Raw genomic sequence first — 13,074 nt, forward strand, 5'->3', positions numbered from 1 at the left:
TCTGAGCAAAATTGTGGAGTAGATAAGTTCATTTTTGGAATCTCTTTCTAACACCTAGCCTTGCATAATTAATAATGATAGTAATAGCTGACTTAAAACAAAACTATTATTATAAGCTTGTATGTCAGGAGTTTAGTAACAACTCTGTAAAGTAGTACTATTATCCTTATTTTGCAGATAAGTAAACTGAGGCATAGTAATTTGCCATTGGTCACATAACTAGCATGTGGTGGGGATGGGAACCTAGCATCCTGTCTTTAGAGGGACCCATGCCGTGAGGACCTGTTCATGAATAAAATTTTATTTGTTTGCAAATTGGAGATAATAATGGTAGTGTCATCGTGGGGACAAAATGAACTAACCTAGGATAGTCCATAGCTGCATGCCTGGTACAATTACAATAGGTGTTTAATAAATACAAGCTCTCAATGCTTAGTCTTCGATGTATTGCAAACGGCTTTGCTATCTTTTCACTGTAGAGATACTGGCGTCATAAAGTGCAAGACCTAACAGGGGGTGGGTGGGTGAGGATTTGAAAGTCGAGGGCCAAAGCCCTATTGCTCTTCCCATTAAACTCTTTATGGTGTCATGTTTTGTCTTAAAATTGTATGCAGATATTGCACCCTATTGCACAATTCAGTTGCTTATCTCTTAATATAAAACTTGTTTACTCCAAAGCTTTTGGTATCATTGTTTTTCAATGGAGAGGCACCTTGTTATGTCTTGGCTTCATAAATACCACTGCTCTTTTTCTTGTTGTTGTTGAGACAGAGTCTCACTCTGTTGCCCGGGCTAGAGTGCCGAGGCGTCAGCCTAGCTCACAGCACCTCAAACTCCTGGGCTCAAGCGATCCTCCTGCCTCAGCCTCCCGAGTAGCTGGGACTACAAGCATGCGCCACCATGCCCGGCTAATTTTTTCTATATATATTTTTAGTTGTCCATATAATTTCTTTCTGTTTTCAGTAGAGACGGGGTCTCCCTCTTGTTAAGGCTGGTCTCGAACTCCTGAGCTCAAATGATCCGCCCACCTCGGCCTCCCAGAGTGCTAGGATTACGGGCCTGAGCCACCGCGCCTGGCCTACCACTGCTATTTGAGGGATTTAGAGCAGTGCAGGTTTGGGAACTTAGAGGCCTAGATTCCTAGCCTTGTAGCAAAGCTGGACTCCTTAATTTGTTTGAACCTCCTATTTTTCATTTCTAAAATGGGATGGGCCAGCCGCGGTGGCTCATTCCTGTAATCCCAGCACTTTGGGAGGCCCAGGCAGGAGGATTGCTTGTGGCCAGGAGTTCAAGACCATCCTGGGGAACATAGTGAAACCTTGTCTCAAAAAAAAAAAAAAAAAAAAAAAAACCAGCCTCCTTGCTTTTGCCTGTAGTCCTAGCTACTCGGAAGGCCGAAGAAGCCGGAGGCTTGCTTGAGCCCAGGAGTTGGAGGCCCAGTGAGCTATGATGGTGCCACTGCACTCCAGCCAGTGAGACCCTGTCTCAAAACAAACAAACAAACAAACAAACAAGATTGTCCTTTAGCCTGGTGGTTTTCAAACTGTGGGGTCTCCTTTATTAGTAGAAGAAAAAAACCAATGCTGTGGTCAAACATTAAAAAAAAATCAGGGTAAATACTGCTTGGTAAAGCTTTTATTTCAGAATAGATATTTATATAAAATGTGTAAGACGTACATCTAAAATGTTTATCTTATGACGAGGTGGTAGTAAGAACTTTTGAAAGCTACTGTGGGTCAGCGCACCCTCCAGACGCGGAACCGGGAGGAACATGGAAGTTTTCCCTGCAAGGTACCCCACCTTCCAGGGAAACCAATCTCGGATCCCCCCTCTTGAGCGTCCCCGCCAACACCAGCCACACAAACCCGCGCTCCAACCACGTCCCGAGCCTCTTCGCGAAGGCAGCGGCCCGCCGGCCTCCCGGGGCGGCACCTGGGCAGACCGCACCTCCCATCTTAGGGCAGGGCTGAAGGGAAGCGCGCCTCCTGACGTCATCAGCGCGCGTCGCCGCCTTCGCCTTCTTCCTCTTCGCGGGAGAAGTTGTTGGCGCGAATGGATTCCGAACTCCGATAACGGATTCGCCAGCCGGCCGGTCTGCCCACCGGCGCCTCAATTCTGGGGCTGCGATGGTGAGCCCCTCGGGGTGGCCGTGCGGCTCGGGTCTTGGGAGACTTTGCAGGCCGGGTGTGGCCGGGGCACTCCTGGTATGCGGGGTGGGGGAGGACGGCGGCGTTTGGCTCCGGAGGGGAGCGAGGCAGAGTAGGGGCCACGTACCGGCGGCCGGGCGCACAGCTTTCCCTGGACGGCGGGCTCCAGCTCTCGGCCGCCGCCAGCGCGCACGGAGTTTGTTGCTACGCGGCACTTTCCCGACTCCCCCCGCCCCCACTGCTGCGGAAGGGAGGAAGAGCGGGAGTAATGCTGGTGATTTGGGGGCGTAGCGGCGAAGTTATTTTCCTGTTTAGTGTTGCCCCGAACCTCAGTTTGAGTCCTGCCTAATTTAAGCTTTAAGTCATGAGGGATAAGGATGTAACAAACTTTTCTTTCTTATGAATAAGTTGTTTAGGGCCTTCAACTTTCAGCATTAACAGCCCAGCTCATTTCCGCTCGTCATTAACGCTCATCGGAGCCAATTTGAGACCAAGGGCATGGGGAGTATGTTTTATTTTGTTCAGAAGAGATCATTCATAGGAGTCAAAGAGATTACAGGGTTTACCAGGAAAAATAAATACAGGGAATAGAAACAGATGTAATACATTTGACAGCTGTCACCTATCACCCGATGTTACGAAATATTTTTAAATACCCCAGAACCTCAGTGCATCTTTCTTATAAAGCATTCAAACAAATTGAAAGTGATGTAATTATGCACCCAGCAAAACAGACATTCATGATAGTATGGCAATGGACACGGTTATGTGTTTGAAATATTTCTAGTTTAAAGGACAATTTAAGATATTCCATTAAGCCAGATGATACTTAACAATCAGATATAATTTTTTCAATCATTCTTCAGCTCGTCAGAATGACAACATTCTAGGGGGTAAAAGTTATATGCTAAATTGGGAAACTTTGCAGCCCTTTGTGTTTTCTTCTAAAAAAAAAGGATAAAATAATGGTAGCAGCCACCCTAGACCAAGCATCTTCTTCAGGTCAGTGTGTGAACTGTTTGTTTTACATAGCTTTTTTTCCATTTCAACCCACTGCGATCTAGTTTTACAGGTGGTAAAGGCACCTTTTAGGGTTTAAACAATTTGTCATACAACTAGTAGATGGTTGAACTGGAATTAGAGCCTAAGTGTTTCTGACCACTACATTAAACAGCCTCCCTATAATGATCATCATTACATTTTGGAGTTCAGGCACCATGGTATTGTGGAAAGTTGAGGAGATTTGGAGTCTTGAAGATGAAGAATGGGGGGAATGTTTTAGTTTAATAGTTTATAGTTTAGTTTATAGTTATGTTATTGTATTAGTATAGTTTAATAGTTATGTGGTCTTCAGCAAGTAAATAGCTTTACTTTAATCTCCTTCCTTACCTATAAAAGGAGGGAAAATAATAGCTACCTTAAATGATTGTTTTGAGGATTAAACAAGATAGTATATGTAAAGCTTCCATTCTCGTGCCTGACAGGTAGTAGGCATTATACAACTACACAACTACCAATGATCTATTTTCTTAGAAAGGACTTTTTGGAAAGTTATGTAGATTTTAAGAGACATTGTAGATGACTCTGATATTGTGAGTTATGGTAAACAACAGCTTATATGGTCAACTCGTGATCATTCAGGTACTTTCAAAATTTTCATTCTTTAGTACTGCTATTCATGGTTCAATAGAGGCCTTGTCTCTAAAAAAAATTATACATATTATACATATGTTATACAGATTATACAAATTATATGTTATACAAATTATACAAATTATACATATGTTTTTTAGAGGCCCTATTTCTAAAATGTATATATGTATATGTGTATAGATACATGTGGGTGTATATATATATGTGTGTGTGTATGTATATTTAATTTAGCCTTCCTTAGTATAAAAATTAGCAAACCCCTACACTAAAATTCTGTTCAGTCCAGGTGAAGTGGCTAACGTCTGTAATCCTAGCATTTTGGGAGGCCTTGGCAGGAAAGTTGATTGAGGCCAGGAGTTTGAGACCAGCCTGAGCAAGAGCGAGTCCTTATCTCTACAAAAAAAAAAGAAAAAGAAAAATTAGCCCGGCATGGTGGTGTGTGCTTGTTGTCCCAGCTACTCAGGAGGCTGGGGCAGGAGGATTACTTGAGGCCAGGGGTTTGCGATTGCAGTGACCTGTGATGACACCACTGCACTCTAAGCCCTGGCAACAGAGTGAGACCCTGTTTCCAAAAATAAAAAAAAAAACTATCATAAAATTCTGTTCAACAAATGTTCAGTGAAAAACTGTGCCCAATTATATACAGTAGTTCTTAATCTTTGGGTCTCAGTTCCCTTTGATAAATGTGAATGGTATGCAATTTTTTTGCCCAGAGAAATGTACATAGGTACATACACACCATTTTAGGGGGTTCACTTATCTTCTGAAGCCCATCCATAGATGAAGGGTTAACTCTTGCCCTGGGAGGTGCCCTTTTTCCCAAATATTTTCCAATTAAAAGTTAGTAATAAGGAATAAAATACTATATCTACACAGTGGAATACTTTGGGGCCATTAGAAAAATGAGAAACCTTTATAGTCTGATGTGAAACAATTGCCAAGATATGAAATCTTTCTGGAAAGGTACACAAGGAACTACAACTGATAATATTTGTTGCCTCCAGAGGTGGGAAGTGTGTGCCTGAGAGGCAGGGTAGGAGGGAGACTTTTTGCCCTTTTGCATTTTGAATCATGTGAATGTATTATCTATTAAAAGAATAAAAACAAAATGAAAAATAAAAGGAATAAAAAAGCAGCCATGTAAACAATTTGAATTGCTGTGAGATTTAATTGTTCAAATTGTGAATAAAACCTGAGATGCCATTTTTAAAGTCAGTATATATAATTTACTAGTATAATTATTGAAAATATGCGTAAGGTTGAACTAAATACATGAGACTAAGGGACAGCCTTTTTGAAGAGCTGTCAGGTCACTCTCAATACATTGTAATCTGAGCTGCTTCATTGTTTCACTGTAGGGGGCACCTTTCACTTCATAGTTTACTATGTGAAATGGTCCCCTTGGGAGCAGTGCTGTGATACAATTTTGCTAAACATATATACTTGTACTTGGCCTATAAGGCCCCTACTTACATTTCTGATTTCTTCTCTCTCTGTCTTCTAAGGCTGGTTTTGTTTTTGTTTCAAGGCTTTTGTTCTTGCTCTTTCCTCTCTTTGGAATACTCTTCCTCTTCCTCTAGATCTTTGCATGTGTCTTTTTCTCATCATTCAAGTCTTCCATAGCCTAATCCAAAGTCATGAAGATTTGTGCTTATGTTTTTTTCTAAGAGTTTTATAGTTTTAGCTCTTACATTTAGGACTTTATCCATTTTGAGTTAAGTTTTGTGTACAGTGTGAAGTGTAGGGATCCAAGTTTATTCTTTTGTATGTGGATATATTTAGTTGTCCCAGCACCATTTTTTGAAGACTGTTCTTTCCTCATTGAATTATGTCGGCACCCTTGTCAGAAATCAGTTGACTGTAAATGTGAGGGTTTTTTCCTGGACTCTCAAGTGTATTCCATTGATCTATCCTAATGCCAACAATGCACTATCTTTATTATTGTGGCTTTGTAGCAATTTTTGAAATCAGAAAGTATAAGCCCTTCAACTTTATTCTTTTTCAAGATCGTTTTGGCTATTCCAGTCTCTTAAATTTCCATATGAATTTTAGAATTAGCAAAGAAACCAGCTGGGATTTCCATAGAGAATGTTTTCAGTATGTACATCAATTTGGGGAGTATGTCATCTTAACAATATTAAGCCTTCTGATCCATGAACATGGAATGTCTTTCCATTTATTTAGATCATCTTTGATTTCTTTAAACAATATTTTGTAGTTTTCAGAGTATGAGTTTTATACTTTTTTTGTTAAATATATTCTGGTTATTTTATTCTGCTTTAAATGGAATTGTTTTCTTTCTTTCTTTTTTTTTTTTTAATTCTTATTTCAGCATATTGTGGGTGTACAAAAGTTTAAGTTACATATATTGCCCTTGCCTCCCCACCCTGCCGAGTTGGAGCTTCAAACGTGTCCATCCCCTAGACAGTGCGCATCGCACTCATTATGTAGGTATACACCCATCCCCTCCCCCACCCACATCTGCCCGACACCCGATCAATGTTATTCCTAAATGTGCTCTTAGGTGATGATCAGTGAAACCAATCTGATGGTGAGTACATGTGGTGCTTATTTTTCCATTCTTGGGATACTTCACTTAGTAGAATGGGTTCCAACTCTATCCAGGAAAATACAAGAGGTGCTGTATCACCATTGTTTCTTATAGCTGAGTAGTACTCCGTGGTATACATATACCACATTTTATTAATCCACTCGTGGATTGATGGGCACTTGGGTTGTTTCCACATCTGTGCAATTGTGAATTGTGCTGCTATAAACATTCGGGTGCAGATGTCTTTGTTATAGAATATCTTTTGTTCTTTTGGGTAGATGCCCAATAATAGGATTGCTGGATCAAATGGTAGGTCTACTTGTATCTGTTTAAGGTATCTCCATATTTCTTTCCACAGAGGTTGCACTAGTTTGCAGTCCCACCAGCAGTGTGTGAGTGTTCCTGTCTCTCCGCATCCACGCCAACATTTGTTGTTACAGGACTTTTTGATAAAGGCCATTCTCACTGGAGATAAGTGATATCTCATTGTGGTTTTGATTTGCATTTCCCTGATGATTAGAGACGTTGAGCATTTTTTCGTATGTTTATTGGCCATTCTTCTGTCTTCTTTTGAAAAATTTCTGTTCATGTCCTTTGCCCACTTTTTGATAGGGTTGTTTGATTTTTTCTTGCTGATTTTCCTGAGTTCTAAATAGATTCTAGTTATGAGTCCTTTATTGGATGTGTAGCATGCAAAAATTTTTTCCCATTCTGTAGGATGTCTGTTTACTCTCATGGCAGTTTCTTTGGCTGTGCAGAAGCTTTTTCATTTAATCAGGTCCCATTTATTTATTTTTGTTGTTGCTGTTATTGCCTTTAGGGTCTTCTTCATAAATTCTTTGCCTAGGCCAATGTCTATAAGAGTCTTTCCCACATTGTCTTCTAGAATTCTAATAGTTTCACTCCTAAGGTTTAAGTCTATTATCCACCGTGATTTGATTTTTGTGAGAGGTGAAAGGTGTGGGTCCTGTTTTAGTCTTCTACATGTGGCTATCCAGTTTTCCCAGCACCATTTATTGAATAAGGATTCTTTTCCCCAGAGTATGTTTTTGTCTGCTTTGTCAAAGATTGGATGGCTATATGAGGATGGTTTTATATCTTGAGTCTCGATTTTTCCACTGGTCTGTGTCCCTGTTCTTGTGCCAATACCAAGCTGTTTTAATAACCACAGCCTTGTAGTATAGTTTGAAGTCTGGTAAATTGAGACCTCCCATTTGTTCTTATTGCTTAAAATTGCTTTTGCTAAACGAGGTCCTCTCTGGTTCCATACAAAGCGTAAAATTTTTTTTTCTATATCTGTGAAAAATGATGTTGGTACTTTAATAGGGATTGTATTGAATCTGTAGATCACTTTGGGTAGTATAGACATTTTAACAATGTTGATTCTTCCGATCCATGAGCATAGTATAGTTTTCCACCTGTTTACGTGCTCTGCGATTTCCTTCCTCAGTGTTTCATAGTTCTCCCTGTAGAGGCCTTTTACCTCCTTAGTTAAATATATTCCTAGGTACTTTATTTTCTTTGTTGCTATCATGAAGGGTATTGAGTCTTTGATTTGGTTCTCCGTTTGACTGTTACTGGCATATATGAATGCCTCTGATTTGTGTGTATTGATTTTATATCCTGAGACTCTACTGAATTCATTTATCAGTTCCAGGAGTCTCTTGGTTGAATCCTTGGGGTTTTCTAGATACAATATCATATAATCTGCAAAGAGTGAGAGCTTGATCTCTTCTGTCCCCATTTGGACACCCTTGATTCTGCTCTCTTGCCTGATTGCTCTCGCAAGGACTTCCAGCACTATGTTGAATAGCAGTGGGGATGGTGGGCAACCTTGTCTGGTTCCACTTTTAAGTGGGAAGGCTTTCAGTTTTTCCCCATTCAGTATGATGTTGGCTGGGGTTTGTCATATATGGCTTGTATCATTTTTAGATAGGCCCCACCTATGCCTATTTTTTTAAGCGTTCTTATCATAAAAGGGTGTTGAATTTTGTCAAATGCTTTTTCTGCGTCTATTGAGAGGATCAGATGGTCTTTGTTTTTGCTTCTATTTATGTGGTGTATTACGTTTATAGATTTGCGTATGTTGAACCATCCCTGCATCTCTGGGATGAAGCCCACTTGGTCATGATGGATTATTTTCTTGATAAGCACCTGGATTCAATTTGCTAGGATTTTATTGAGAATTTTTGCATCTATATTCATGAGAGATATTGGTCTGTAGTTTTCTATTTTTGTTGCATTGTTTCCTGGTTTTGGTATTAGAGTTATGTTGGCTTCATAAAATGTGTTGGGGAGGATTCCATCTTTCTCGATGTTGTGGAATAACTTTTGTAGGATAGGCACCAGTTCTTCTTTGTAGGTGTGGTAAAATTCGGGTGTGAAGCCATCTGGTCCTGGGCTTTTCTTTTTGGGGAGGTATTTTATTGCTGTTTCGATTTCAGTTCTTGATATTGGTCTGTTCAGGAATTCTATTTCTTCCTGGTTGAGCTTAGGGAGGTTGTGTGTTTCTAAAAATTTGTCCATTTCCTCCACATTTTCCAATTTGTGTGCATAAAGGTTTTTGTAGGATTCATAGATGATATCTTGTATCTCTGTGGCATCAGTTGTGATTTCTCCTTTTATGTTCCTGATGGAGGTTATTAGAGATTTTTTTTTTTTTCCCCCTGGTCTTAGTCTAGCCCAAGGCGTGTTGATTTTGTTTATCTTTTCAAAGAACCAACTTTTTGTTGGAATTGTTTTCTTAATTTCACTTTTGGATTGCTTATTGCAAGGGTGTATAGATTTTTGTGTATTGATCTTACATTCTTGTTGAACTAATTTATTAGTTCTAATAGTTTTTTAGTGGACTCCTTATGATTCTCTCTATATAAGATTGTTTCATCTGCAAACAGAGATAGTTTTACTTCTTCTTGTCCAATCTAGGTGCTTTTCATTTCATTTTCTGGCCTAATTCTTTTTGCTAGAACCTCCACAATGTTGAATACAAGTGGCAAGAGTGGACATCCTATTTTTTCCTGATCTTAGGGGGAAAGCCTTATAATAGCTTTCTCTTTGCTTTCAACATATAAAGCCTTAATATAATTTTAAATACTTTTAAATAATCTCATATTTTTTTCTGTGCTGTGCTACCACCAGTTATATCATTGTATATTTTAGTCAGATGTACAGTTTTGCATTTTAGTTGTTTTCAAGATAAAAGATTTTTATATTTGGTTAGATTTGTGAAGTATGTTGATAATAATCAATTTCTGCACATGGATTTGGTGGGCACTTAAAAATATTAACCAGAACTATTAATTTTTTTCTCAAAATAGAGAAGTAAAGCCAAAATACATTTTTGCAATCACTCAGCAGAGCACTGCCTTACTTATTTTGCATAAAACCCTGTAGTCTTCAAACATCAGTGAACACAGTGATGTAATTTGCTTTCTTTCCACATTTTTTTTTTTTTTTTGAGACAGAGTCTCACTCTGTTGTTGGGGCTAGAGTGCTGTGGCATCACCTTAGCTCACAGCAACCTCAGACTCCTGGGCTCAAGCAATCCTTCTGCCTCGGTCTCCCGAGTAGCTGGGACTACAGGCATGTGCCACCATGGATGCCCGGCTAATTTTTTCTATATATTTTTAGTTGTCCAGATAATTTCTTTCTATTTTTAGTAGAGACAGGGTCTCGCTCTTGCTCAGGCTGGTCTCGAACTCCTGAGCTCAAAGGATCCACCACCTCGGCCTCCCAGAGTGCTAGGATTACAGATGTGAGCCACCACACCCGTCCTCTTTCCACATTTTGATAGGCAAATACAACTGCTTTGTTGCTTGAACCCATCAGCAGTGGGAAAAAAGTAGTTACAATTATTTGGTTATACTTCAAAATAAATATATATCAGCATTTGTACTGACCTTTTAAAGCTAAAGGTCATTATGATATTTCACTTCTGTGTGGGTTTAGGAGGGTTTATTGCAAAAAATTTTTTTTCATCTATAACTATTAATAGATTTATAACAAACAGAGTTGGAAATTTATTAGTATAGGTTGAAGACTTAAAAAATGCGTGATTTTTTTGAGGCTTGACAAAGTCTGTTATTTTTTCTTGGCATATGTATTAATATAATATGTTAATTGTATATATATAAAATTGTATTTGAGGTGCATGATAGGCATTGCTTCTCTATGACAGTTTTATAGAATTGTTAGTTATACCTTAAGGTAGGAGAATGCAAAAAGTCTTTTTTTGCTTATATTTAGAAGCATCTTAGATTTCAAAACTTTTTACCAGAGAATGTCTTGTTGGCATTCTCAATTTTTTCATTTGTAAATTGGGGTTAACAACTTCATAGTTTTGTTATGTGGATTAAATGAATATTTTAAAGGTGCTTAAATCATTGCATGGCACAGAGTAAATCCTGTATAAGGATATGTTAAGTAAATAAATGAAGTCCTGAGTCAGGGCGGTGGCAATGGGAATAGAGGGGAGAGGACAGCAGCATTTGGGAGATAATTTAGGTAGGATGATTAGGTAGAGGGTCAGAATGAGGAGGAAAGGCAGTACCCATGTTTCTGTTTTGGGTGAATGGTGGTGCTTTGCATGGAGATGGGGAATAAAAGGAGAGAAGCAAGTCCCAGCAGAAGATGAATTTAGCTTTGGTCATTATGAGTTGGAGGCACCTTTGAGGCATTTGGGTAGAGGTATATTCAGCTACATGTTAGGATATGGAGCTCAGAGGGGGTCTAGGGTGGAGACACAAGATTTAGGAGGTATCTGAGGTTAAGTAGTTGTGAGTGCAGATTTTAATTTTTAACTTGGGGCTCCTGGGCTTCAGGGGAAAACTCCTAAAATTGCATTAAAGTTTTTGTTTATATGTTTACTTTTATATATTTCTGTGGGAAATATTCATAGCTTTCATCAGATCCACAAAAGCATGAAAACTACTGGTATGGTTAATGAAAGACCGCCTATTTTGTTTCCTTGGCACATGTTTTGGCATATTTTTATAAATGGGCAACTTGTTACAGATACTGACAACTTCCTTCATTAGCATATAAGTTCTGCAAGGATAGGGGCCACAAGGATAGGGCACTGCTGTATGTGTGTGGCACATGGTTTATTTTCCATAAATATTTGATGAGTAAATAAGTATAAATAAACTTTGTATTTCCAGTAAGAAATCAACTAGAAGGTAAAACCTATTGGTATGAAAACATCTTCTCTAGCCCTTTCTCCATGACTTTAAGCTATTAAAACATTTAATGACAATAATATAGCCTAGAGAAATATAGTATTTATTATGTTGTGTGTCTATTTTTGGTTTGAACATAATTTCTATGTTCATTCAAGTAGTTTAAATTTGATTTTTTTGGATCAGAAGTCAGTTGTAAAAAATTGACTTCTGGATGAATAAAAACCATAATCAGAGTACATTTGCCCTGGTGAAAATATTACATTCTGAAATATACCACTAGACCAGGCATAAACAGTCTCAAATGCTTTAGTTACCCAGTTATGCAGGTATGATAGGAGAATTTATTTTTTTGAAGCCTAAATTAGATAATTATTTCCATTTCATGCTTAATTTTGCCAGTGTTGGTTTGTATTTTTGGATCAGGTGCCTGAAAACTTCAGTGATACAGTATTTCATTAAGAGAGTAGTCTAAGGCACAGTGATATTAAATATTATGACTTTAGAATCTTACACATCCTCTTTGCCACAGCAAGAATGGAAACCTGTCTTTTCACTGTCATGGGAGCAGCCTCTCAGGAAGACTTAATAGATTCCAGGGTGAGTAGGGAAGCAGTTTCTATGCTCTTTCTGTTCCCTTGCTGTGCTTTATTTCATTTGTTCTTTTCTTTGCTCTGCTTTGTTTTCTTTGTTTTCTTTTTTTTTTTTTTGAGACAGAGTCTCACTCTGTTGCCCAGGCTAGAGTGCTGTGGCATCAGTCTAGCTCACAGCAACCTCCAACTCCTGGGCTCAAGCAATCCTCCTGCCTCAGCCTCCCAAGTAGCTGGGACTACAGGCATGCGCCACCCTGCCCAGCTAATTTTTTCTATATATATTTTTAGTTGTCCAGCTAATTTCTTTCTATTTTTAGTAGAGACGGGATGTCGCTCTTGCTCAGGCTGGTCTGGAACTCCTGAGCTCAAGTGATCCTCCGGCCTCAGCCTCGGCCTCCCAGAGTGCTAGGATTACAGGCGTGAGCCACCACGCCCAGCCTGCTTTGTTTTCTAAAGACAGAAAGATTAAGAGCAGAAAATAGAGTGGAAAGTGTTACAAGAACAGAGATTTAGCCTGTTTTGTTTATCCCAAGCACCAAGAGTAGTGCTTGGCCCACAGAAGGCTCTCAGTAAATATTTCTTGAATGCATAAATGAATGATTGAATGAAAGAAGTTGATGCAGGTCCTTCCAATTCTTCCTAGCTAGAACTTACTACCATTCAAAGATTTTTCAGACCACACTTATATTTCACTCACTGGTGTTTTCCTCAGAGAGGTTCTTGAGGCCTGTGCTAGACTTTGCTGTATCAGTGACATTGATTGTATATGTAAAGCTACTTTGGATTTCTAAAAAAAGTAATTTGTTTGGCTAAAAACAAATTTTGAAGAAGAGGAAATATCCTCTCAAAGTGAAAGTATTTTTTTGTTTTTTATAGCCACAATATTGTAATATGACAAGAGAATGGCAACGTAAGGATCAATTACATAAAGTCTACTTTAATAATATAGCTCA

The 13,074-nt window shown here is 38.9% G+C and overlaps 1 protein-coding gene across 4 annotated transcripts in view; it reads left to right on the forward strand.

Moving 5' to 3' along the window:
• Positions 1 to 2,011: 2,011 nt before the first annotated feature.
• RFC1 (replication factor C subunit 1) overlaps positions 2,012 to 13,074 on the forward strand; it is a 69,378-nt gene continuing 58,315 nt past the window's right edge. For all 4 annotated transcript variants that reach the window (XM_069495295.1, XM_069495296.1, XM_069495297.1 and 1 more), the window contains exon 1: positions 2,012 to 2,129. In XM_069495295.1, coding sequence (XP_069351396.1) covers positions 2,127 to 2,129 — 3 coding nt within the window. In that variant the 5' untranslated portion in view covers positions 2,012 to 2,126. The remainder of the gene's footprint in view (positions 2,130 to 13,074) is intronic.

The sequence above is a fragment of the Eulemur rufifrons genome, chromosome 19, assembly GCF_041146395.1.
Source record: "Eulemur rufifrons isolate Redbay chromosome 19, OSU_ERuf_1, whole genome shotgun sequence".
NCBI lineage: Eukaryota > Metazoa > Chordata > Mammalia > Primates > Lemuridae > Eulemur > Eulemur rufifrons.